General features: G+C 44.9%; 1 protein-coding gene across 2 annotated transcripts in view; it reads right to left on the reverse strand.

Annotated features, from left to right (window-relative positions):
* Positions 1-34: 34 nt before the first annotated feature.
* rev3l (REV3 like, DNA directed polymerase zeta catalytic subunit) overlaps positions 35-26,963 on the reverse strand; it is a 76,648-nt gene continuing 49,719 nt past the window's right edge. Inside the window, exons 13-32 of one of the 2 annotated variants that reach the window (XM_069684632.1) lie at positions 21,251-25,100; positions 19,916-20,793; positions 19,676-19,761; positions 18,948-19,073; positions 17,785-17,977; positions 17,312-17,423; positions 17,005-17,120; positions 14,844-14,962; positions 13,453-13,571; positions 12,978-13,119; positions 11,816-12,060; positions 10,769-10,877; positions 8,789-8,995; positions 7,973-8,082; positions 6,027-6,141; positions 5,678-5,815; positions 5,159-5,349; positions 2,976-3,222; positions 2,173-2,388; positions 35-1,064 (exon numbers count right to left, since the gene is read on the reverse strand). In XM_069684632.1, coding sequence (XP_069540733.1) covers positions 924-1,064; positions 2,173-2,388; positions 2,976-3,222; positions 5,159-5,349; positions 5,678-5,815; positions 6,027-6,141; positions 7,973-8,082; positions 8,789-8,995; positions 10,769-10,877; positions 11,816-12,060; positions 12,978-13,119; positions 13,453-13,571; positions 14,844-14,962; positions 17,005-17,120; positions 17,312-17,423; positions 17,785-17,977; positions 18,948-19,073; positions 19,676-19,761; positions 19,916-20,793; positions 21,251-25,100 — 7,460 coding nt within the window. In that variant the 3' untranslated portion in view covers positions 35-923. Of the gene's footprint in view, positions 1,065-2,172; positions 2,389-2,975; positions 3,223-5,158; positions 5,350-5,677; positions 5,816-6,026; positions 6,142-7,972; positions 8,083-8,788; positions 8,996-10,768; positions 10,878-11,815; positions 12,061-12,977; positions 13,120-13,452; positions 13,572-14,843; positions 14,963-17,004; positions 17,121-17,311; positions 17,427-17,784; positions 17,978-18,947; positions 19,074-19,675; positions 19,762-19,915; positions 20,794-21,250; positions 25,101-26,963 lie in introns of both variants that reach the window. The other variant, XM_069684623.1, reaches the window with a different exon arrangement.

Consider the following 26,963-nt stretch of genomic DNA (forward strand, 5'->3'; position numbering starts at 1 on the left):
CCACAGCAATGTCCATTAAAAACAAACAAAAAACACCTCCTTCATCTTTACTATAGTTACATATTTACAAATACACAGGTCCTGTGTGCGGCTGTAAGGGGGGACTGTAAGATCTCAACATGTTTCGATGATTTTTTCTTTTGCACAGAAAATTGGAGACGTACACGAACCAGATATGCACAAGGAAATAATAGACTCTTCATGACATAAATTATCAAAATACAGTATTGCAACAGTCCCAGGTGTTTGTTAAAAACTGAAATGGTTTCCAGTTCGAGCACTCTAGATAGAGTGAAGTGTCAAATCTGCCAGACATCAGTACGATCAAGGTCAGAGGGAACATGAAAAACAGCATCCTTTAATAGAATGCATAGATTAGATTGCATTCATTGCCGGAGCTCGAGTTTCTTTTTTAATGCTAATGCACAGTGAGATTATAGACGGAGCTATACAGGATCTATTTACAGACAGACTGCAGTGGATACAAAAATGGTGAATAGTCAGTCAGTGGTTTTGAATGTAGTTTGTCTTAAGGAAGCTCCTTAAAAATGACGAGTTCAAACTGCTAAACAAGAAACAAGACGTCATCCTTGTGACTGCGCTCAGTTCCAGAAGAGGCAGCCCGTCGCTGCGTCGCCACAGACGTCAGCTTCACTCAGCCCATAGCAGCTAATGGAGATGGCAGCGAACAAGCATGAAGACAAACACAGGGGGAGGGGCACAGATCCCCACAGGAGGCTCGAACCAGACAGAGAAATACTTAATAACAAACAACACTTACGAGACAGGGTGAGGGTTCAATCAAAGCACCATTTAAACTTTTACAACTGAATGGACAATGAAACACTGGGTGTAAGGGGGTGGTGAGGGAGGGGCAGCGATTAGCACCAAATCAGAGGGGAGCTCTGGGGTCTGGGAGCCAATCAGAACTGCTCCAGCAGCTGGCGGAGGTAGGGGGCCTTGGAGAGCTGTCTGTTGACACGGGACAGCTTGTAGAGGACCGGACAGTCCAGAGACACGCAGGGCACCTGTCGCTCTGCACAGCCGCTGCAGTTCCTGCAGATCTGCACACACAGAAGAGACACTCGTGACGCTGTGCAACATTTGACATTTTCTTTATTTACATTAGAAAAGCTGAGAGACCAGCTGAGTCTGCAACATGCGACAGGTACTCTATTATCAATCACTTTGCCTGCCCTGATCTTACCTTAAAGAAATGAGTGAAGGGAGATTTGGTTTACTTTTGCTTTTTGAGAAGTTCAAATGTCTAGAAATAAAGACATTTGTCAAATTGCTTAAAATATATTCTAGACATCCAACTTTGTTCTTGAAAGGCAAAATATTAAATCTTCCTCTCATTTGTCCTCGAACGACTGGCCCTGCTACTCTGCAGTCAAGAGTAAAAGCACAGTTGAGTAGTTGCTTTATCTACATGACCATCGAAACAACCCGTAGACTGGGTCGAAGGTCGGTACGAACACGATGAGGAAGTGATTCTCAAACAGTCGTCAGTAACTCTGAGTTTGCTTTGTTTTATCAGCCTCTGAGTCCTGTCGTGTCTTTCTCTCCGCTGTCTCCCTCACTGTGTTTTTAGAGAGACTGTTATGACATGGCCTTCAATGTCTTAGTGTCTGACAACTATAGATAAAAGAGCACAACAGAGACAGACCTTTAAACGAGTTGTTTAGAAACAGAAACAGCCGTTAGACAGAAACATCGCTCTGTTCAAAGTCTCCAGACTTCATTGATAAAAGCAGTAATGTGAAGTTGCTGGTCCAACACATTTGCCCTGACAGTTTAAGTTGCAGCCATTACAGCCCGACTGAGAGCTGCCAACTGAAGCAATCTACTGGGGCAAACGTCATTAAGACCTAATGATTTTTATAAATAGGGCCCAATTCACCAGACTCTGACAGACATTACAAGGAAATAATGGGACATGTTCCTGATAGGACCCAGGATTAAAACATCGAACGCCACTTTAATTTCAGATTCACACAGGGACGGATCAGAGTATAGGAAACCACAGCTACTCTGAGAGCAGTTTAGGTGCTTTGAAGAGTGTGATGTGAAAGCTTGAAACCTCCAGGTCACAATTATAATAAACTGTTCAGTGAAGGATCTTGAATGCTGTATTTCACTCTTGGAAAAGCACAAACTGGTCAGTCTCACCTTCAGCAGCTGCTCCTGCTGACTCTCCCACTGTCTCATGTCCTGGTAGAGTGTGACAGCGACTCTCTGAGGCTCACCGCGGCAGCGCGAGCACACGCCCAGCTGGGTCAGCTCGTCACACACGGGGCAGTGAAGCGTGGTGAAGTACTGGGAGATGGTTCCCTTCCTCCCCACCTCCTCTCCACCCACCGCCGAGGAGCAGGACGCCTTCTGGACCTGTGTGCAGAGACGAGAGTGAGAATACATTTTATCAACAAACTTCATTTGCAGGATTATCTCAAAGAAGAAACTCACAGTTTATGAAGGAAACATTGAATTAAACTATAAAATTAATGCTCCATTCGCTCAAAGGTGTATTGTGATCCATTATTAAGCTGTTTGCAGCTCCACCAGCAGGTGGAGTGTGAGCTCTGTCAGAGTCAAACTTCAGTGTTGACACAAAGACTGAGGCAGGAGCAGCGCTGCAGTTTGATGAGGCTCATCTGATCCTCAGCAGGAAGCACAAGAGATTCTCTCGTCATCCTTTGTTCTCTGAATGGAAAGACCTTCTGAAAGTCTGCTTTTATTTTGACGGGAAGAGAAGCAACAGACTGCATCCTGCATGTCTCACCTTAACAGTGATCTAAACACACAATCAGGTAGGAATTAATTCTACAAACTCATTTGGAATCAGACTCTGCTGCTTCTTTATACAGGAGCTTTTCATCTTTGTAACATAGGAAGGGAATAACCTTTGCTTCTTGCACCGGTGACAAAAACCCTAACTGCTGCTCACTTCCTGACATGAAGGTAAGTCGTCTCACCCTGGGCAGCTCCTGGTACCAGCTGAACACGTCCACGCCGATCAGCTGGAACATGCGGGCCAGCGGGGGCAGGATCTGCTTGGTGATGTAGTAGGTGGCATTGAGGCGGAGGCTCGGGTCCTGAAGCACCTCCATAGGCCGACGCACCAGCTGGATGAGGGGCACGCCGGGTATCCCGTACACCACCACGTAGGGGACCCGCTCGCCCACCCGCGGCTCCAGCCGACGGTCGTACGCCATCATACGCCTGAGAGGAATCAAAACACCAACAGATTCAGAGCTTTGTGTTCACTTTTACTTTCAAATATTGTAACAACTAACAAATTATTCTCATAAAACAAGATAGAAGTCTTTTTTTCCAACTCAAACATCATGTTGATGAATTCAGCCACATCAGGAATCCGCCCGCCTGATGAAAACACGAGATAAACCGTCCTGCGGCTCACGAATGAGGCCGAATGTTTGAAATCAGATTTTTTTTCTTTATCCATTAAGAGCTGGGTTGCCTAGCAACAGACTCAGGTACTGTACATGCAGGCGAGTGCAGCCAGACAATGAGCACTGTGGGGAGGAGGTAATTGGATTCACACTGACTACTGTAACTGTAGTTGAAAGGAAGCTCTTTCTCACTCTGCTGCTGCTCGCTGCTGCTCTCCGCTGCCCACACACACACACACACACACACACACACACACACACACACACACACACACACACACACAGTCCACAAGCAAATATATTCCTCCAAGTAAAACTAAGGACTTTCTTTCCCTATTGGTGAGATGCTTGAATAAAGACTATTCGTGCGAGACAAAAAAATAAATAAAAGGAGGAAGATTTTTTTGCAGAGCCGGAGTTTTAGAATAAAGTGAAAGAGCCTTCTTCTTTACAGCCTGAGCAAAACTGCAAGACTCATTGCTAACTTCCAACCGATGCATTGGTCACTTTCAGGCTCAGCATCCAGCGTGTGGGTTATAAGATGAGGTGTGGTCAGACTCAGTGGTGTTGTGTTTCTAACTTCAGGTAAACAAAACACCTGCTCTAAAGTGGATGGCACAGTGTTTTCCTGCTACATTAAGAGCTGCATGATTCAGATAAGATGCACCTCTTCCATCGTGCTTTTTACACACACAGGGACGCACAGCAGCGCTCCTCCTCCTCGTTTAAATCTGAGTGCTTTTTCTGATGTACAGTCAGTTTCAGTTGTTTAAGGGGAATAGAAAAAGGAGACCCCACGCACCAAAGCACCAAAGCACCAAAGCAGAACTTGGCAACAGTGGCAAGAAAAACTTCTTGTAACAGGCAGAAACCTCGAGCAGAACCAGACTCATTCGTGAACAGCCATCAGCCAGGACCGTTCTGGTGATGCCAGAGGACGAGGATGAGCTCACACCTACCACTGCTGCACCTCTGTTAAGCCTTTTCTTTAATGTAAAACTCACAGAGGAGGAATGGTGGGGCGAAGTCGTTCCGCCTCAACGCCATCTGTGTAAATGGCGGAGCCAGCAGGGCAGAACAAAGCCGTGTGTGTGTATGTGAAGTTCGCCCCTATGTGAAGGTCATGCCTCTTTTGCTTCCGTAGCGCCGTAACGCTGTGTAAAAACACACACACACTCAGTTGGTAGAGCAGGCGACCCATGTATAGAGGCTACAGTCCTCGATGCTGGTTCAACTCCAGGTCTGCCGATTATTTGGTGCACGTCATCCCCCGCTCACTACTTGCCACATCGGGGTAGACGTCAGTCCATAAGGGGCTGGTTCAAGTCCCGGTACGGACCAAGCGGAGCTGGAGAGGTGCCGTGTCATTTCTCGGGCACTGTCGAGGTGCCCTTGAGCACGGCCATGTGCAGCCCCCTCACTCTGACATCTCTCCATAAATGCATGTCCATGTTTGTGAATGAGTGTATTTCGGGTGTGTACCCTGTTTGTACTAACAGAGAGAAAACATTGATTTTCCCCTCAGGGATTAATAAAGTATATCTTCATTTCCTGTCTCTCTTCAGCTGTCCTATAAATAAAGGTAAAAAGCCACAAAGATAATCTTAAAAAACCCCACACCCTCAGGGACAGCTTTATAAGGCATTAATTGATTATTTTTTTAATGCCTGGCTCTAATACTCGTCTCTTTATGCAGCTGCTAATGCCCACTGACTGTGTGCTGTTTCTCTCTCTGTCACACACACCTGGTGAGCTCCAGGGCCGGCACACAGGCTCCGGGTCGGTACGAGCCGCTGCCCCGGTACTCCTTGGCAAAGGTCAGGTCCTGCATGCTGGCCCGGCCGTCCAGAACCTTCACACACTGCCGCTGCACAAACTGTTTCACCTGGCTGATGTCCCGCGTCTCAAACAGCAGCTTAATAGATCGCTCCAGAATCTGAGGAGAACACAGAGTAATGATGTGACAGATGAGAGAATAAACAGGACAAGTGTGTCATCAGAGGAAATGCTCCCGTACAGCAGGGTTCATGTGAAATATCACAGGAGCAGAAACACGGCTGCTAAAGGCTGTTTAAACTGTGCGATGAGGAGGACAGGCAGAATTAACACTTTTCAGCATTGAGACACAAAAGCAGCCGTGCCTCTTCCCTGATTGACACGTGTGAAGCCGTCTGAGTAAACGAGAGCGGGAAGAGAAGCTGGCGCAGCTGTGATTGGAGGAGAGCGCAGTGAAACAGGGGAGGGAGGGTTGGTTTGCCTGTTACCTTGGAAACAGCAGGGCAGCCGTCGCGCCGCACCGTCTCGATCCCTTTGGCATCAAACACCGGCTCCTTCTGGTCAAGACTCTCGTACATGTAGCCCACATAGCGCTTCTTTGTCTGCAGCACACAGGGCAGGTACACCTGGGAGCACGCACACACACACACACACACACACGCACACACAGATCAATAATTACCTCTAAATGTGTTAACACCTGCAGATAAAGCAAGAAAATTGGCACAGACTGACACATCCAAATCGAAGAGCACAGACATTACAGAGAGGCTGATGTCAGTGTGTGTGTGGGTGTGTGTGTGTGTGTGTGTGTGTGTGTGTGTGTGTGTGAGCTACCTTCTCAAACTTGAGCTTGACCGGTTTGGGGTTGGTTGCAGTCACTGCCTCTGCGATCTCGTTGCCGATCTTGAACGCCTGCTCTTTGGTGGCTCCTTTCAGCAAAACAAACATGCTGCAGAAACACAAACAAACAGTGTTATAGTCACCTTGTGCCATCAGTTAGATCCTACTCTGGGCTTCCCAACTATTGATTGAAATTATGGAGTCATTGCTAATTGATAGCAATGCAGGAGCAGCAACATGTCAGGGTGTAAACTTTACAGAGGATCAAAATGACCCTTCAGTACTCATGGCTCAAAGCTTTTACCCAGAGCAAATGATCCGCAGGGATCTCCTCGGCTACAAACCACACGTAGCCGGTAAAAACTGGTTAAACAAAAAATAAATCAGAGTCTCTTTGATGCTGTTTAGGTGACACAGCGTCAGAAGGGGCTGTAAGAGAAATTGATTACTGATAGATACTCGGCTTGTTTTCGGTTACGGTTCCTTTAGTTCATTCACAAGGTGCGCACCAGCCTAACCCCACAGCATGTCCACATGTTGCTATTTTTCACCAAAACCAGCAGGAAAACTGTCTCCTACATATTAAGGACTGCTGTAGGCCTGGCCTTTTTATTTAAAGTTTCCACAGCCTGTTGTTAACGTATCGACTGTTTCTGCGCAGAAACGAAACTTAATATTTACGCACGAGGCACAGCCGCGTCACTCATTCATTATTTAAAACTCCAGACACGCCGTCATCAGGATCGGACAGCATCTTATGTTTATTAAAGTTCTGTGTGCTGACCATCAGAGAAAGGTCGGCTGTAAATGTTTATTTACTTATTGTTGCTGCGGGATCACACGGCTGTATGCTCGTGTGTGTGCGTAATGAACACTGGACAGTGTATTCATATCTGCGGGTGAATATCTGTGTCACAGGTAGTTATGTCTGGGGATTATAAGAAATGTACCTCTTTGTTGCATGTGTGTGTGTGTATGTTTTTCTGCGTGTACTAGAGAGAGCGTGCATCAGAATGAGTGTGCGTGAAGGAGAGCTTGTTGTCGTTTTTCCTTTAAATGACATTTAATTCTGATCGGTTTGATGAGCGTTCACGCAGGTCGGTTATTGGTCATAAAAAAAGTCAAATTTACAAATGTCATCAATTTATGCAGCTAATGTCCCAGCGCCACTCACTTCTACCTAACTGCTGCATGCACCTGTTTTTAAAGCTGAAAATTAATCAGTCCCTCAGACAATTCTGACAGTTTACTTTTTAAAAGGTCGACGCTGCAAAAACAAAGCGTGTCCAGCTGACTGAGCAGTCTTTTTGGGAAAGAACTCCTCCCTTTTGTCAGAGCTAGCACATGCCACCATGTTGACAATCTTTCATGAAGAACCATGGGAGCTCAGGGACGGTGCTGCACTGTAATTAAATTGAAGTAAACTCAACGATCATTTTTACACATTATCCTAAACCATACATTCATGCTAGGTGATACAATTGCTCAGCTCTACTTGATAAACACAGTCCCTGATCTCCTGTGTTTATAAATCTAAATGACCTTAGCCGGGACATCAAAGTGGAAAAGAGATGAAAACTTGATTCCTGCAGAGAAAAACTTCACACTTCTTCTAATCGCAACACTACAGGAACACAAAGTCTCCAACTGATGTCTTGGAAAACAGCAATTGCAGCTTCTTTAACACAGAGAGCTAATGAGCGCCTCGGAGCGAGTTGTCAAAACAATGAAACATGTAATTTGATTGTTAACATGAAGGAGAACAGTGCAGGTGCTAACTGAAGCTCTCACATCTCCATGAAATAGTGACACATCAACAGATCGGCCCTCAGTGCTAACACAGGATGAGAGACACAGTGGGTTTCAGCTGCATTCCTGCTGCTGCTGCGAGGACGCAACAGCGACTGCATGGACGGGACGCAGGGAAAACATCAGCTCACCTGTCGGTGTCTCCGTACACGACACGCGCTCCCCATTTCTTAGTGTCGTTGACCAGCTTGATGGCTCTCTCCAGGGTCTCTCTGGCTTTGTGGACGATGCTGTCTCCAACCTGGAAAGCAGCAGTGAGAAGATTTAAAGGGGAATTAATATTTAATATTTTTAAAACTGAGTTTCATTTTGACATTTAGCAAACAGGCTGTAATGGCCGCAATGTAGAGTACGTCAACACCAAGTGTCTGACAAGATTGCAGGAGACCTCTTTCTTACAGTGTAAGAGCTTTTTTAGAGACAGGAAAGAGCTGGTGCAACGCTCCCTTTAAAGCCACCAGACTCCATTGACAAAAACAGCATTTCCATCTTGCAAACCACTGGAGTTGTGTTTCCACGGCTGCCTCAATCGTTGTTATTTTGTGTTATACAAATATTTTGTTGGAGCCATACTTAGCATTTAAAACACAAAAATCACATACGAACACAAATAAACCGACCCATCGAGGCATCTTTACACCAGCAAGTCCCCATGTTCTGTGAAGTAAAATGACTGTTTTTGTCAATGGAGTCTGGTGGATTTGACGAGAGCAATGTAATCACTAAATCTGGTTTTAACAAATGCATGTTCTGTGTTCTATCTACCTCAGATGGCTTTCTATATGTTGATATTTGCAGTTAGAACTTATAAGGAACACAAAGCTGCTCTCCTAGTCTCTGCTGTCTACGCCTGTCCACTGAGGTTGGCAGAATTCGGCAGGCTGAGGACTGTGTTAGCCTTCCTCCTCCTCCTGCTGACAGCTGATAGTAACCTTTGATGAGCTTACCTCCACGCTGGGCATGCGTCCAGAGTAGTTGGCGGCGGTGTAACCGAAGGTGACGTTGGCGATGAGCTTGAGTCCGAGCTGCCGGGCGTCCAGCAGCCTCGTCAGAGCCTTGTCCTGCTTGTAGGTTTTCATTGACTGCTTCACCATGATCCTCGTGTTCAGGATTTCCTCCAGCATGCAGGGCAGGACTCCTTTACGCACTGAGGACTGAACGCAAATAAAAAAGACGTTAACACACGGATACATACAGCAAACACAGCACATACCTGAAGCTGTATTTAGACCAAAAGTGAAGACAAAGATGTGTCAGAAAACTGAAAGCAAGGCTGGGTTCATAATATCATCTAGAGGTGCACACAGCTCGGTTAGCTCCACAGTCTCTTTGAGGAACTTCTTTCCTTAATAACTTTAGGCTTCCTGCTTCTCGAGGTTGACCAGTGCCCAGTTTAATGACCTGCTAGCTAGCTCAGACTATGGCAACTATGGACAGCAACTACAGGCGCTCAGTTTCAGCTGAAAGCTGACACATGGGCTGAAAGAAGTCTTACTACAGCGCTATGGTTTGGTATGATATGGTATGATATGGTTACGATTAATGGATATATTTACATAATATAAGATAAGCTTTATTGATCCCCCACAGGGGAAATGTCCTTCTTTTTACTCTATGTTCAAAAATCTGAAATTAAAAGAATAGAATTCCAAATTTGAAAAGTTTCCAACTTTGATACAAAACTAGTCAAAATAAGTGATATATGATACTCGTTATGATACCACAGCAACAACAATGGAAGTCCGAGGGAATAAATGAGGTCTTTTTCTGCTCTGCTCTGTCTCTCCGTCTCTCTGCTCTGCTCTCTGTCTCCCTTCTCTGCTCTCTGTCTCTCCGTCTCTCTGTATCTCTGCTCTCTGTCTCCCTTCTCTGCTCTCTGTCTCTCCGTCTCTCTGTATCTCTGCTCTGCTCTCTGTCTGTCTCTCTGCTCTCTGTCTGTCTGTCTCTCTGCGACAGACCCAGTCGTAATTTTTTGCATCTTTATGAGGCGTGACAGGGACTTGACAAAACGCCTTCATTTGTAAATGAACAGTTGGCTGTGTCGCTCCAGGTGTGACGGAGAGCGGAGCAGACAGACACAGACAGTCGGCAGGAGGAAGCACGACTTCAGCCTATAAAAACTAAACCCTGTACCTTCCTGGGGTGTTGTGCCTGAGGGGGTTGGAGGGGGCGGAACATCGTGACCACGGCTCCACCCGCCGATCTCTACTGCGCAGACTAAGATGGCAGCGCCCGCCTCAAGGTTACTTTGGTTTCAAATAAGTACACTGAGAGTAGATGGAGACGTGTCGTCCCTCTTTTTATACAGTCATGGTCCGAACACATCTGAAGAAGCAACAACCAAATCTTTAGGGCCCCATCACTCCATCCTCCAACACCATCATCACAGAGAAGGATATGGAATATGAACTCACACCAGCAAAATATCTGAATAAACATGCAGTGAAACGGCTCCAAGGAGAGGATAACTACAGATACCTTTTCATTCTTTCTTCTTCTTCAGTGCAACAGCACCACAAACACATCTATTAATAGTCATCTTTAGCAACCTGAGGCCGCCTAAATGCAGCATCAGAGAAACAAAATCTGATTTCAATCTGTGCCTTTAAATAACCTCAGTACACATCAGTGTTCACGGCGCTCTGGCTGAGTCTGTGTGTGTGTTTTGTGTTACGTAATGAGACTGCGGGACTGGAGCCAGGGAGTGTGGAGCACTGAGTGAATGAATGAAAAGAATGAATGAAAGGAAGTAGAGCACGAAGTGGGCTCTCTGCAGACGTGCTGGGCTTTCACAGCACCTAATGACCCTTCATGAATCTGCTGAAGGACTCCCAGAGGTGATTCATGCTCAAGCCAAGTGTTCTTACAAGATAACGTGAAGTGCAAGGTGACATCTCATCAGAGAGGAGGGTCAGAGGCTGCCGTACCTTGACATAGGCGACACCATTGGGTGACACTGTGATGTCATTGCGAAGCTGGTGGAGGAGATCAGGAGGGACCCGCAGGGAGGTGCAGCCAAACTTGAACTCATCAGGCCTGAAACAGAGACAGGAGAGTGTGAGTGTCACTCAAGAGACAGAGACCTTTTGTAGCTCTCACTGATCTGCATGTAGCACTGCAGTATCCTATTTATACACATTTGAATGGCAGAAAGGTACAACAAGTCTTAAATTACTCTTTAACCTTAAGGCCTACGTCTGTAGAGACCTTTTCTTAATGTTATAATTTACAATATTTAAATTCTCCTAAATGTGTACAAGTATGGCCCAGGTTCAAAAGTCATTTTCGGGGTGGGGGGGGGGGGGGGGTGATTAGGCATCACAAGTAGACCTGTTTGATTTTACAGGGTCACAAGATTCTGTAAAGTGTCTGAAATGTAAAACAATAAAAAAGACTTGCATGTAGTAAATCTGCTGACAGAAAATCACCGAGCGCAAATATTTCTGGTGGTCAGTGAACTAAAGCTCACCCTTACAAAACTGCAGAATACAACATGAATGTAGCAACACTATAAAAAGCTAATGACTGTGATCATTAAATATTCAACATGTAACTGTGACTGCATAAAATCAGTTAGAAATCCAAACACTGGAGAAGAAAGAAAAGATGCTTCTGCTGCAGTGTGTTTGGAAATTTTGAATTTTGCAAACACACTGCAGCAGAAGCATCTTTTTGCTCCACGTCTCTTTATTTCTTTTACATTAGAGGAGTCGACATATGCATGTTGAAAGACGTGTTCATGGCCCCTGCTGTTGCTATGCAACTACAGTAATCCTGGTGAAAAAACTGAAACACATCCTAACTTCAGCGCTCGCTGCTCTGCGGTGAACAACACGCCGCGCTCTCAGTGTGTCTGCTCCATTATAAATAATGAGAGGAGGAAGGCAGCGCTGGAAGCAGGCTCTCCTGGCAGACATGCAGCCTAACCAAGCCGGAGAACACGCTGTAGGTGTGAGGGCCTGTCATGTCCTTACGTTCCCTGGCTTTCCACGTGGCCCAGGCAGGTGGAGTAGCAGTAGTTGTAGGCGATGACGATGGAGGGATACAGCGACTGGAAGTCCAGCACAATCACCGAGTTACTGTAGAAGCGCGACTCGGGCTCCATCACCAGAGGAATGCACTGCGGTGCCCTCGCCTGAGCTCGCTGCTGGGTGCTGGGGGTCACAGGGATGTAGTTCAGCGGCTTGGCCACACGTAGCATCATGGACTCAACGCGGTACTGTAGAGACACAGAGCGACAACAGGATGTTAACTAAACTAAACTTACAACTAAAACTGTTGTTTTGTTCTATTTTAAACTTTATTTTCATTATGCTTAAATCCACCTTGAGTCTTTATTTGTTTAGGACAGCAGTGATGCAACATGAGCCATACAGCAGAGTTAACTACATGTAGGGTCACATTTTGATTGGCTCTATTTAAGCTCATATTGGTCCTTTATAACATGATTGAACCACACTTATATCTATCCTTTCAATCAGCTTAGGACATCCCTGAAAACCAGACCATAGCCAGCCTAGCTGCTCTGTGAGGCTGCACTAAAGAACACTGATGCTTTGAGCTAACTGCTAAAACTAGCATGCTAACATGTTCAAAATGAAAATGCTTAAAGCAGGAATAAAGTCTTAATTTAGCCTATTAGCATGCCAAAATGTGCCAACAAACAGCAGCTGTGGTTAAAGGAAACATCTACTAGTTTAAAAGGTCGAGACCCTGCAGTCATGTAATGTCTGAAAATAAGTTTCCCAATGGGAAAATTCCAGTGAGCATCCCTTCAAGTCCGAACAACAAGTCTGCTGAATCAATAATACAGTGACTTTGTTGAACGTACGGGTGCAGCTACAAGTTTGACAAAGAAACACAAATTGGAAAGAGTTATCAATGTTTTGTTTAAAAGCTCTGAGCAACACAATACATCACATCTTCTTCATATGTTTCCACATTACAAATTAAGTACATGGACAAACCTTAACAAGACAAGAAACAGTACCGTCCAAAGAGCACAGTAATGCATTAATAGTTATAAACTAAAGTATTGGACAAACTGAAACTTTGACCTGATGATGGTGCAAGTTATTTTTTAAGCAATAAATCAAGTAAATGTTCAGATATTTAAAGAACTGTGTGTGTTGGTACCTGAGATCCTCGGGTCAGAACGTGAAAGAACTGAATCCCGAACACTCGGGCCAACTCGCTGGTTCTGCCGATGATGTCGTGCTGCTGAAGAAGCTGCATGGTGCCGCACACGCGGCTCACGTAGAGATCCACCATCTTCCACCTACAACACACACACACACGCACACACACACGGTATAATTAAAATACCATAGATGAGTAAAGCATGTTGAAAACAAGTGTAACAGGCACCAGGGCTTTTATTGAAGCCTTTCTATAACTAAGTGTTGCTCTGAAACACGCAGCTAGGTTTTCATCTACATTAGGTTTAACTGTTTCTAAAGAACTGCCCTGTCCACAGCTCAGGATCATTCAGATAAAAATAGACAGAGATGTGCAGTGTGGCTTTAAAAAAATATCAGACCATCCAAAAGAAAAAACCTAAAATAATCAGTGTTTATGTTTCTGCTGAAGTGTGTTTGGTTTTGGCACAGACCTGTAGAGGTCGGTGTTGTGGTCGAACCAGTCGGACAGCGTGCGGGGGCTGTACATGGGGAAGCGCTGGTGGAGCACGTGGAAGGCGACATTCTCGAAAGAATAATTGTTCAACGTCACCTGGAGAGAAAAATAAACACAAAACATTAGAGCATTTCCTCCAGACTTCTTTCTGCATGTTGTTGATCACTCAAAGTTCTGCAGGAGTTATGGGTAAAAGCTGGTGAAAATAGTATTTATTATAGTTCTACATAATGTATAATTTGTAAAACACCAACTATTATTGTCAGAAACATAACGCTGACTGTTTTACAATGGTGGTTTATAATGTTTTTGGCCTGTAACCCCTTAAAATAAAAGCGTGCACTTGTGACCACTAATCACAGGTTGTGCCTTTGTATTGACACGAGTTGTGCAACGTTAAACCAAAGAGTGTTTTTTAGTCTTGTTCGGACAGTTGATTTGAAGGATTTTTAGAAACCAGAACATTTTGAAGTATCCAGTATTTCTCCAGGAAAAAACAAAGATGTAAGAAAAAAACCTTCTCGCCTTAAATCATTTTTATTCATTTTATGACCCTTGAGGATCCCAAACCCCAACTCAGAACCAACTGTTTAAAGATGTTCAACAGATGCCAGAAGCTGATGAAATATAAAATGTATTTGGAATCATGGGCTGCACAGTGGTGCAGAGGTTAACGCTGTCGCCTCACAGCGAGAAGGCTTCTGGTTCCAAAAGTGGGCCTTTCTGCGTGGAGTCTGCATGTTCTCCATGTGCATGTGTGGGTTACCTCTGGGTAGACGGCTTCCTCCCACAGTCCAAAGACATGCTCGTTAGGTTCAGTGGTGACTCTAAACGTGCCCGTAGGTGTGAATGTGAACGTCTGTCTCTATGTGTTCAGGGTGTAACCCCACCTCTCGCCCAATAACAGCCCCCTCGTCACCCTGAACAGGATAAGTGGGATAGATAATGGATGGATTTGGAATCATGTAAACCCCCTCCCGAATTCATCCAAGCCTTTGGTCAGCTGTTTAATTTCACTGAAGTGTAAGATAGTTAGACAAGAATTCAACGACCTGCAGCTTACAGTGACTGTGGGCGGAACCTGTCACTAAGAGATTCTGTGTGTTCTGAGTGAAGGAGAAGTCAAACTCATCTCCATGGCACCTATTTGGTGTTATTTGCCGGTATGCAGCAATGCAGGGATTATATGTAATCGTTCAATAATCAGGTGGAAAAGACGCTCTGTGCAGAAGGAAAACAGTGGTGAGAATCCTGCCTGAGACTAGAGAGAGACAGAAAATAGGCCACAAACTGAAACATATGTGTTGAGCTAATGACAGTATGTGTGTGTGAGGGAGGGAGGGGTGGAGGTCATGCCAGGACACCTGCCTCAGTTTTCATCACCCTCCACAGGTTGAGAGTGATGCGTCCGATGATGCTGATCTCAGTCATGGTGTCTGCTCCGTATTCATCCCTGTCTGCAGCGAAGCGGTTCTCTTTGGAGTCACCTGAGGACACGAAGAGAGCCAGACAGACAGCCAATTACAGAGGAGGAGGGAGGAGGAGGAGGCGGAGGAGGAGGAGGAGGGGAGCCACCAGAGGCTCTATTCAGCTACACACACACACCCAAACACAGGGAAAGACCCAAACACACTCAGAGTCACACAAACACAGGGCTGTTCCCTCACATCTGTGCTCTCGTATGCATATACACACACACAAACAGGGCCACACATGTTTGTATGTGTGTGCACACTGTAGGGAGTGCAAGTACACACACACACCTCTAGGGTTGGGTTCTGTTTTAGAACCGGTTCCAAAATTCAGATTCTGATGGAATCATTAAGAAATTTTAATTTCGGTTCTGCTAATGGATTCCTAAACATTTCCGAGGCCCTCACTGACATGCAAGCGCATAAATCACGGTCACACGCACAGAAATAGACAGACACATCGTGTCTGTATTTATTCAGCAGTTGTGCAGTTCATATATTTCACTGATAAACACAGAGCTGTAGAGGACGACAGGCTTCATGATCAAACAAAGTTTCATATCACATCATCACTTCAGTCTGTGCTCACACGCTCCCTCCCTCTGAGTGCCTGCTTCACAGTTTTTTGTATTACATGATGTTTTTAAAGTCTTATTATGATGCTTAATGGAATTGACCAACAGGAATTTCTTTCAGAATCATGGTGGGTCAACAAAAGTCTTGAAAATATTAAATATAGTAAAAAAAATGCAGGATGTGAAGCCTTGGTTACCAGGTCCAAAGTTTTCCTGTTGAATTGGGCTACTTTTGAAGTGTTGCTGCGGACCCTGTGCGAGGCCCTATAGAGGCACGAGGCCCTGCACGTTTTTTTCCTGTGAAATAACATGACATGTTTTGACCCTGCCCTTCAAAGAATTGGAATCAAGGATCGTTAAGAACCAGAATCGATGAGCAGAATAGGAATCAGAATCGTTAAAATCCAAACGATACCCAACCCTACACGCCTCTCTCGACCTGGAGTTAACGGTTTCCTTCAGACTGAAATAAGGGATTGCTCACAAACAAACAGTTGCTGGAGAGGAGAACAGAAATGGACCTCCTGACTCCAGCAGCCACACTCAAACTGTCACATTCAATCATCCATCAATAGTTACTTGTAGGAAATCCTGCACATGTGCAATACACAGCTACAAGCTCAACACTGGAAAGAGTCGATTTATGGATCTGCCCTGAACAGCAGCTGACGTCCACTGTGTGGAACATGTTAGAGAGAGCTCAGCTTACAGAGAAACTAATGAGATATCATCTGGCAAGTTAGGTTTTGTAGTTTCCTCATCCAATCTTTGGGTTTACATTTAACCTGGAGTGTTTGACGTTGTGTTGTGTTTGACGTTCCTCTCGGTTTAAAACCACAGCACTGCTTAGTTTCAATCACTGACACTTAACCCTACGAAATCGCTGTTTCAATAATCCTGTTTAAACTGATATAAAATAAAAACCATATTAGCTAAAGCCTTCATCCTCTCTGCAGCATACAACTAAAGCTTCCATCTTTTTGGTTCATTAAGTTTCACATTTGTTGATGACATCACTATGTTATGTGCTCTCAAAAACTTGGTGACAACATGAGGCGGAAGTTTGTCTCCAGATGCTTTATATCCCTAAAATCTGTACAGCCTATAGGTTATATCAATTCTGTAAGTTATGTCTAGCTATTATTCATATTGCTTTGGATCAATTTAAACAGGAATTTGCAATAAAAATTACTACATATTCCTGCAAGTCATCAGCAACATACCAGGTGATGCTACAAAGACAGAAGAAGTGGCTTTGCTGCTCTAGTGGGCTCCAGCTATTACAGTTTGTATCTCACATTACACACAGCCCGTCCCAGAGGTGGTCTATGTTCAAAGCCTTTAAAACACAACAAGTGGACACTAGATAGTAGATAATAGCAATTAAAAATAGAATAAGATTTAACATTAAATATAAGCTCTTCTAAACGTTAATCTATATGAGACCCTAACTATAGGAAGGTGTGGCGACGTCAGCCCTACCTGGCACTCGTGACAGCTGCTGACACAGGTCCACTCCGAGCGCAGAGGCCCGCTGGAGGAGGTAACCCCAGGAGTGCATCTGCACCTCGTACCCCACCAGGATGTCCGGGTCAAACCTGACAGAGAAAAATATTGTTGATTTTTTTAAAGAGCAAAATAAGGTGATGAGGATGTCATAATGTTTTTAAAAAACATTTTCTGTCTTCTCTTTTTAAATAAAAGAAGGAAGTTATGGTGCTTTAACTCAAAATGTGGCTTCAGAAAAGCTCTTGCGGTGTTTTAATAATAGAAACCCGTCCATACACACCTTCTCATGATGGTGATCAGCTCCTGAAACAGCACCTTCTCATCAGTGACGTAGATCACCTGCAGCCCTGAGACGCCCGACCTGACCAGCAGGGGCGCTGTTCCTCTGTGACCTGCTGAGGGCATTTAGACACATTCATCAAAGGCAAGGAAACATGTTTATATAGACATTTTATACCCAAAGGCAACATCAAGTGCTTTACAGAGTACACAGAGGAACAGCAGAAAGAAAAAGGCTCCAATTACCATAATACAATACACCCAAAGAATAAGGATCACAGGTTGTGAAAAACATAAGATTTTAAGCCCAAATTTACATCTTCAAGGTTGGAACATTTCGAAAGTTATCTGGACAAAAACCGGCAGTGATCATGTTCCAATAAATAACACACGTAAACTCTGCTGAATAACGTTAAGAATTATAAATCACATCGTGCTTTTCATCAGTGATACTGAGAGGAAGTGAGTTTTCACCTTGGTCACAGCTTTGGTGGTCTTTGTCCACCACGATGGCACCCGTCAGCTGGGTGCTGTCCTCGTCTGGCAGCGGAGCATCTGAACTGAAGCAGTAGAATAAGGCACATATGGGGTCAAACTCGGGGTCAGGCTCGAGGTCACGGCGGGTTCTTGCATGGAGCTCCATGCCCATTAGTGTTAGATACTGGACCTGAGGGAGAAAGGCAGAGTCGTGTCAAAAGGATGGTTATGATCTTTAGCCTTGGATTGTGGTGACTGTTTCTCAGAAAGGAATACAGGCTGAAGCGTCAGGTCACTCTTTAACTTCTCCATCTCCTCAATCTATCTGCATCTACATAATCATAAAACATCCTCCATTATACCCAGACTGAACATTTCCCTTACATCTGACTGTTCTTTTAGTGGCAGTAATATTACCATGATACCATGGCCTTGAATCTTTCACCCCATGCCAAATAACTGCTTACTTTTACGAGTAATAAAAGCTAATTTTACGGATGCATTATGAATATTAAATAGTAATAATACTACATGTGCTCTGGGGAGACAGGGCTTCAGCGGTAAAACTCAGCCACTTACACATTACTTTGTGTTCCAATAGTTATTCGAAAGGCTGAGCCTCTGAATCCCTGAAACCGCGTGTACCCCTGCTGGTCGAAGATCCAATCATGCCAAATTTTCTCTCAAGTGTTTTAATTTATTCTCCATCTTCCCGTCAGCATTCCCTCCACTGCAAGAACACAGGTGCATGTTCTACTTCACATGTGGTTTCCTTCTGATTGCCTGTGTCTGGATCTGGTTCCCAGTAACGGTTACCAATGGTTCCGAGCTAATAAATCGTTTTAATTCTGTTACAATTAAAAATAACTATCCTATTGTGCTCTCAACAAAATGGCATCTTGAGCATACTCAGCCAAAGACCATTTTTAAGGCTTAAGAAACGAGATTTAAACATCTGGGGCCCCATGTTTTGAGGCCCAAAGAAAGAAAACATGAAAGCAACGACTCAAGTTGGTTTGCATCAATAACGGTATATTTACAGACTTCAACTTAAATGCATTACACTTTGACCATCATGGACAGCTCCAATCAGAAATAAAAACCTCCCTGAACTTAAAGCTGACACACTGATAAAAATGCTGTGATGTGGTGCAGCTCACCTCATGCAGAGCTTTGGCATCCTGCAGGTTCTGCATGCTGACTCTGAAGCCGTAAGAGTTGGCTATGCTGGGCCCTTCAATCTGTGAATTATCTTTCTTTGGCACATTCAAAGCAGCAAACTGGTTCTGTGGAGGACACAGAGAAACACCATGACAAATATCTTAATGAAAAAGACAACATATCAAAATAACAGACATCCTTTAACTCTTAATTTAAAGTACTGATGTGAAACAAAGGACAGACTTTAATCAGAGTGACAAAGAGAAAAAGGAAGCATATTTTCAGGTCTAAATGACTAATTGCTTAATAAGAATTTGGTATTTCTCCAGTAGATTGCTTCTGCCAACAGTAGGCAATTTAAGATGGCAATGGCTTAAATGTAATCCTAATTTAAGTCCACCTAAAGTGCTTGTTTTTGCCAATGACAGGCTCAGATTGTTATCAGTACAGTCTCAACAACAGAACAGAACACAGACTGAGACACTGACAAGACATTGTACCTAGTAGAACACAGCAGCTGCTGTAGTGATGCCTTAATTGTTTAATTTGTTATTAAGGGATTTTTGGTGTTTTAACTTACACAACACAACATTCACAACCAACACATTCTTTTGTTGTACAATGGTAAGAAAAATCAAGGCACCGTATTCTTCGGCACTTTTGCTAACCATGATGAACAGAATGTGATCTCTGGTGTGTCTAAAATACTCAACACTTGTTGTCTGACCTTCATCTGTGTGTTCAGTAACACTCTTCTTAGTGGGTCCGCTTGGCTCCTCCTCCTCTGCGCCAGTCTCTGAGAAATTGGATCCTCTGCAGCAGGAATAAAAACAGACACAAGCTAAGTAACAATGAATGATAATCACATAGAGAAGAACTACAAGGTAGAAAAAACTAAATGTTTGTCATCTATGATATACTCTATCCTGCCACACTTACAGGCAGAGTGAACCTGCTGTTTCCTTACCCTCAGATATGGGCGTGCTGCACACTGGCTCCAGATCTTCCTTGCTTTTCCTCCGCCTCCTTATAAAGGGGGTGCTGTGTAGGGGGGGGGGACTGGTCCTTCCATCTTCCTTCTTACTGACATGGAGGAGTGAGGGACTAAGACTCTCCCCGGGTCTATCCGGGGAGTTAGAGAGCTGAGGTGACTGTGGTTCTGGAGAGTTTAGCCTGTTGTTGCTGAGCCGGTCAGGCCCTGAGGGGCTGGGCTGAAAGGACTTTTGCCAGGGAGGCAGCTCTGGGGACTCTGGAGAGGTGGCTTTATCAACATCCTCGTCTTTTTCTCCACATTCCTGCTCAATGTTAACACCAGCTTCATCTGAAACTGGACTCACCTCTGTGGATTTACACTGAGTGTTCTTCAAGGGAGATATGGTTAAAGACAGGTTACGCTTCGTTCTCCTTTGGGTCCTGATACTGGAGAGTCTCTCGCACAGCTCAGCCTTCGCTGCGGGCAGCTCAGTTCTCTCTGGGTTTCCCTCCACATTCAACTCTTTCTTCAGCAGCCCTATGTCTCTTCTCCCTTTTTGTAAGCTCTCATACTGTTTCCTGGCTTCCAGCCAGAGCTGCACACGCTCTCGGCTTGGTGGGTTTTTGCAGGGCAGAAGGACGACCTTCTTGTCGCTGGTTAAGGACGGGTTAAGCTCTGTCTTCTCTTTACTTGCCTCTGAGGCCTCGGCTCCCTTGGCTTGTGAAGAAGAGGTAAAAGCGGTGGCGGGGTGTGTCATGGCTGAGAAGGCCGTCTTCCAGAAATGGAGGCCTTCCAAAGACATGTCTCCACTGAACTCTGCCAGCTCCTTAGCCAGTCTGGTACCCACCGTTAGCTTGCGGCCTCCAACCTCCCTGGAGAGAAGACAAAGCATTGTGATTAATTGACTTATTTACATTTTAATTACTGCAATTCATCACAGCTTTCAAAAGGGGAGAATGATGCTAAATCTAGAGATTGAGCATGGATCAAATGGTATTTGTTAAGGGTGTAAGAAAATACTCAAACATTTAGTTTCACAATAATGTGGTAATATATCGATTCTCAGACACACATTTTGATTTACATGCTACGTTTTTCTTGAGGGAGAGATCCGAATTCCTTTTCTCAGAGTGCTCAAAAGTAGTGCAAGAAAGTTGCTAAAATCGAAATATATTAGCCAAGCAGATGTGGTCAAGGTCCATATCTTGTAAAGACTGATTTTCCAATACATTTTTTTTCTTTATGTGCATTTACTCGAGACAGTTTAATTATAAGTATGATATAATGTATTATTAGTTCAGCTTGTACTTCTGGGTCATAAAGTCTTACATTGGTTTCCCTGGTGCATCAGAGGGGTCGCTGCAGAAGGGCTCCTGGAAGGTGGCCTCTGACATCTCCAGGTCCAGCAAAGTGCTGAGGATCTCCTCACGACTTGGAGGGGACATGAGGGGCTTGAGAATGTGGGCTCCACCTCCTGTCCCCCGCAGCAGCTGGCTTGCCTTCACCTGGGATAAAGAGCTGATGGAGCGTGGGGAGCTACTAGGTGTGGTGGAAGTTAGTCCATCAATGCCCTCCAGAAGATCCCCTGTTGGAGAGCCGTCATGATCAACAAATGAAGCCGAGCTCAAAGGCAAAGGTAGGACCGTGTCGAAGACGGAAAAGAGCAGCTCTTTTCTCTCACAGTGAAAGTCTTGGAAGGGACTGAGTGTATGGGCTTTACCTAAAGAGAAATCCCACTCTCTGCCCTTGATCTTCTCAGAGTCGATGAATGTGAGGTGGTTGGACACAGACTCCCCGTTCTCACGTCTATCAAACATGTCAGGGCTGACAGGCCTTGGTTGGTGCGAGTCAGAGCCTCCTTGTAGCTCCTCCTCAGAACCTAATAGCCTGTCAAGCTTCTTCTCGACACCTAGTGCCTGAGCAGATACAGCTTCCTGGCTGACATCACTCAGGAACTTAAGAGGTAAATTTTTATCAGTCAGGACAAACTGACTGCCGCTGTAGGGGCTGGAGAACTCTGTCTGATCAATGGCATTTATATCAAAGCTGTAGTTGTGTGGGAGCTCTGGGGACAAGCTGTCCTCTATGAAGTTGCAGCTGTCCATGCCTGGCTCTGACAGGAAGATGGGGCAGTCGTCTGATGAATTGCCTTCTTGCTTCACTGACAGATTTGGCTGAGTGTTGCTTGCCTTGCCTTTCCTGATTCTTGGCTTTTTCTCCTTGGGAGTGGTAGGTTTTGGGGCCCTAGGTTTTCGGGGAGTGGTTGAGGGAGCTCTTCTGGATTTAGTTGTTTTAGTTGAGGAACCTAGAAGTGCTGTGGCCTGAGCTAGGGCAGTGGAGTGGCTGTCTGCGCCGACCACTTGAAGAGGAAGGGCCTGTCCCTGCTGCCTCCTCTGGAGAAGCTGCTTAAGGACAGCCAAGCCAGAGGGGGTCCCAGAGAGAGTGGGGGTCTCCCCATTCTTAGGGCCTGAGTGTGGGGAGGCTGCTGCTAGTTTGGCGTCTTTTCTGTCTTCCAGTAACGGTCTCCCAGAGAGAGGAGTCGTAGGAGTGGCACACTCCTGTGAAGCCTCTATCTTTACCACAGTGGTCTGGCAACCTTGCTGCTTGAGCTGAACTGGTGCTGAAAAGCTTTGGTTGACCTCCATAATGGAAGTCTCACAGTCCTCAACCTTTGGTTCAACAGACTGGGCTACTGGTTTAGAGTTTGATAAAGATGCCGGCTGGGAACAACCTTGGCTTTTGCCATCTGTGCTCACCGGCTGCTGAAATGGAGGGACCTCTTGAGAGGAACTCTCAGAAGGAGGCACCTCATCCCCTGGAAACAGGAGCTGGGAGCTGTCCTTACTGGAGCCTTGGCTTTTAGGTTCCTCTGTCTTCTTTTTGCGAGACTTTCTAGGTCTTGGGGTGCTTGTAGAACTGTTGACAGTAGCTTCAGCTACATCTTTAGCTTTCTTCCTCTGCCTTGAAGCAGCACCATTACTTCGTCTGGGTTTTTCCTTTTTGGGTTCCTCTTCCTCCAGAGGCTTAGCAGCAGGCTTGCTTACTTTTCTTTTAGTGTCGGTGCATTTCTTAGGTTTGGCAGTTTGACGCTTTCTTTGTGCTCCTTTGCTTGAAGACACTGTGTCTTGCTTGTGAAAAGCAGAACTAAGACATGGGTCACTCAGTGGGTTTATCAGTTGTTCTGAACTGCTGGTGTCCATAAGAGGGTCACTTGGGGACCAACATCGTGGGGGTGTTGAATCTATTGGGCTTGGGGATCTATCAGAGAGGTAGCCCAACTCGACCATGACATCAGTATACTCAATGCCATGGTCATCGACTAGCTCACAGTAACATGGCCGAGGGGGTGGTAGAGAGGGTAGAATCGGGCCTCTCTGACAGCCTTTAATCTTTCTGACCCTTTTACACTGTCTGACCTGAGGTTTGGAGGGTTTGCCAACTGTTTTCCTATTGGTGGAGTTGACCTTTGTCTTTCTTTTAGGGTGTTTCTTGGCCTTTGGCTCAGTGATGGGAAACTTGACAGCTGTGGATTCTGGCACCTTGGGCCAGAAATCCTTCAGAGGGGCCAATTTATTGTACTGCTCTAGCTTGTCTGGTGTCAGCAAGACCAACTGCTCCTCTGCTTTCACTTTGGACATCTTAACCAGCATGTTTTTCTGTCCTTTAAATCTGTTGATGATAATATACTTGATGATGATAGGTGGCTCCTTCTTGCGCCGTTTCTGGTATTTGACCTCCTGCCCGCTGGAGAGATTTGTGTCCTTGAGCCGTTCTTTGGCGGAGGCTGGGTTTTTAGAACGAATGGCACCTGAGTGTTCTCCATCTTCACCATCAAAGATCATCTTCCGTTTGGCCCTCAGGGTGTATTTACTACCAGGGAGGGCAGAAGGTTTCGTACAGGTGATGTTGGCAGATAGATCTTGCAATGGGCTTAACCTATCCTCTGAGTCTTTAGCTTCATCAGAAACACTGGAAACAGTGGTGACAAGGGGCTCTGAGGATGATTCTGTCTCTTCACTTACAGACCAGTCCTCACTTTCTGGCTCGTGCTCTGTGATTGGCTCTGCCTCTATGATTGGCCCATCTTCAAGTGGCTCAGCCTCTGTTATTGGCTTATCCCCCAAATCAGGCATCTCTGTGTCTTCAGTCACTGGACAAGCAGGTGTGATTGAGGTGAGGCCAGTACTAACCTGGCTGTCAGAGGTAGAGCTTACACCTGTGTTGATTTTATTCCTCGGTCCTACCATTCCCAGCCTCTTCTTATTCATTTTTATTCTCGATCTGCGAGGTTGAGCCTGTTCTAGCTCACTGCAGGAATCCGACAGCTTTTTGCCCCCAGCTTTCTTCCTACTGAGGCAGTTTGAGAGGATGACACTGGGGAAGAATTTGTAGTGTGCTTCCTGCTGGGCCACTATAGTCCTCTCGGTCTTGTTTTCCTGATAGTCCTCGTACCTGATTTTGAGTTCACCAACATCTCCCTCCTCGCTGTCCTGGCCCATTTCTTCCTCCTGAGCGTCAAGGAACTCATCCTCATCCTCCATTGGTGACGGGGATGAGGAGATGTTCATCAGAATGGGGCTTTTCCTGTCCTTCTGGCTTAGTTCGAGCTCTGTCTTGGCTGAGCAGTTTCTCAGCTCAGAGTAACAGAGAGAGAAGGTCCTGTGGTTCTGGAGAATGGACAGACAGTTCGTTTCTACATTCTTTATGCTGCCGTACTTCTTTCTGTTTTTGGTGACCTTTGCGTTACCAAATGTGAAACTTTCTAGATCCGTGTTATCCAAAGCTATAGAGGTTTTCTTGTCATAGGTGTACAGGGGTCGGATGTCCTCTTTGTCGACACAGATGGGAGACGCCTCAGGGTGATCGGCTATCTTGCAAGGGATAGGGTGTTTGACTGGGGGGATGTAGGGGATTTCTTTATTGACCTTAAACCCTGTTGAACATTCACTACTGCTGTCCTGGCTGCTTTTGGATTGAAAGTGCTTATCAAGTGGTTGCTCCGTGTCCAGCACATGACCTGATCTGTGCTCAGGGTGCTTGCAATCCAGAAGGATCTTAGCTGGGGACGGTGGCTCCAAGTGAACCGTCTCCCCAGGGAAGGAATTCCTTTTCCCGAGCATCTTTTCTGTGACTATGAGAGAAGACTGGGTCCTGGAGCCGCTGTCCGTTAACGATGAATCTATGGATACAATTAAAGAAAAGAGAAGGCATCTTAATAAGAGCTACAAGCAGCAAAATGTTTTGACTGAATTTCGTTACGCTTATTTTAACCTAAAACCAAAATAAAAATCGTCTTTCAAAAACTTCATAAAGAAAGGTGTGATAAGCAACTTTGAAAGAAACAGCAACAGTAAGCTTTATTATGAAAGTTTCCAACCTGAGAAATGCCAAAGCCACTGCTCTGCCTCACTTACTGTGCGAGATAAGTCCACTTGAGGGTGCTGGTGGCGAGAAGCGCAGTGTAAAACAATCCTTGTTAAACCTATCAAAACTACCTTTCTCTGCCATTCATGTGCAACTAGCTTGCTTTAGCTTGATGTAGGCATTGATCATGCGCATTGATCAACTAGTGTAAGGGCAGAGTAAGCGCAGGTTGGATCGGCAGGTAAGCCATCAAATTATTTAATTCACTGCAAATGAAATGATTGGAAATACTTATTTCAGTCCCAGGAGGTCAACAGGCACTGGACTTTTTTCTTGTTTTCCCTAACATTTCAATTATTGATTGTTTTGGTGGAAGAGATTAACAATAAATATGACAATAACTGCATAAAATAAGTTGCCTACCCAAGGCCATATTTACAAAACACCCAAATGCCTTGCATAGACCACAAATGTCATGTCAGCGTTGCACTAGTGTGTTCCCGTCCAAGTCGGAAACCTCCGGTGTAGAAAAATGAAGCAAATGCAGAAGTGCAAAAAACTGCAGTTCCTCGAGTGGCCACTTGAGGCTCCAGAAAACAAGAAATAACATTACAGCAGATGGAAAATGCACATTTTAAAGCAGAAATAAACATGTTTACAGCCTGGTACAAAAAACAGTTTTGTTTTAAATAGCTAATTTTATTGTTCAAGATAACTGTACGGGGGTGAATTTTTTTATAACACACCCGTTTTAATTATAGTAAACCTTAAATCATAGGGGCGGCTCGCTTGAGTGACAGGTGGATACTGCTGGCTGTCTGCTAGAGGTCAACACAGACACACAGTCACTGAACAAGCTGGCTTGTTGGCCTTTAATTGTCGGCCTGTAAACAGGAGTCAGAAGTTGTTGACTTTTCGATCAGTTATTTTACGTCTCCCGGTACGTGTCGTTCACCTGCCACTATCTCGCCAGGCGAGCGAGCAGCGAGTACGCTACTTCTTTAGTCTGATAAATAAACACCTGCAGTCAGTCACCGTCACAAACAGAATCTCCTCTGTGGGAAACACAAAGTTAAACTAGCTAAATCAGCAGCTGATGGATCAGCCACGGACACTTATTTCGGCTTCATTGTCGCAGTCAAGAAACCAATGGGTGACGTCACGGTGGCTACGTCCATTATTTGTACGGTCTATGGTCCCCTCTTTTCAACACGTCGAGCAGTAAGGGAGCAGCCAAACTTTCTGTGCAGTTCTCATTGATATGTGATATGTGTGTGATTCCTGATCCATTTGTCCATTGTTACAGATGAATATAATATAAGTGACACTTTTTCTTACTTATTTAACAATGTGTCTGACCGTAAAAAGGTTCATATTTAGCCTACATTACGTGGACAGGGAATACTCTTTGCAAAGTTTTTGTCTGTCATAGCTATAAGAAACTTTAATATTAGTTTTATTAGTATTTTATTATTTGTTTTATTAGTATTTTATTATTTTAAGAAGGCTTAAATACTTTTAATGCCGGTCATTTGGTGCATGTCATCCCCCACTCTCTACTCCCAACATTTCCTGTCTATCTTCAGCTGTCCTACAAATAAAGCCAAAGGCCAAAAAAATAATCTTAAAAAAATAAAAAATAATAAATGCTTCAGATTGCATTAACTACCACGAGACA

The sequence above is a fragment of the Semicossyphus pulcher genome, unplaced genomic scaffold (genome assembly GCF_022749685.1).
Source record: "Semicossyphus pulcher isolate SPU_LCO1_2020_fin unplaced genomic scaffold, fSemPul1.0.p SCAF_11, whole genome shotgun sequence".
Taxonomy (NCBI): domain Eukaryota; kingdom Metazoa; phylum Chordata; class Actinopteri; order Labriformes; family Labridae; genus Semicossyphus; species Semicossyphus pulcher.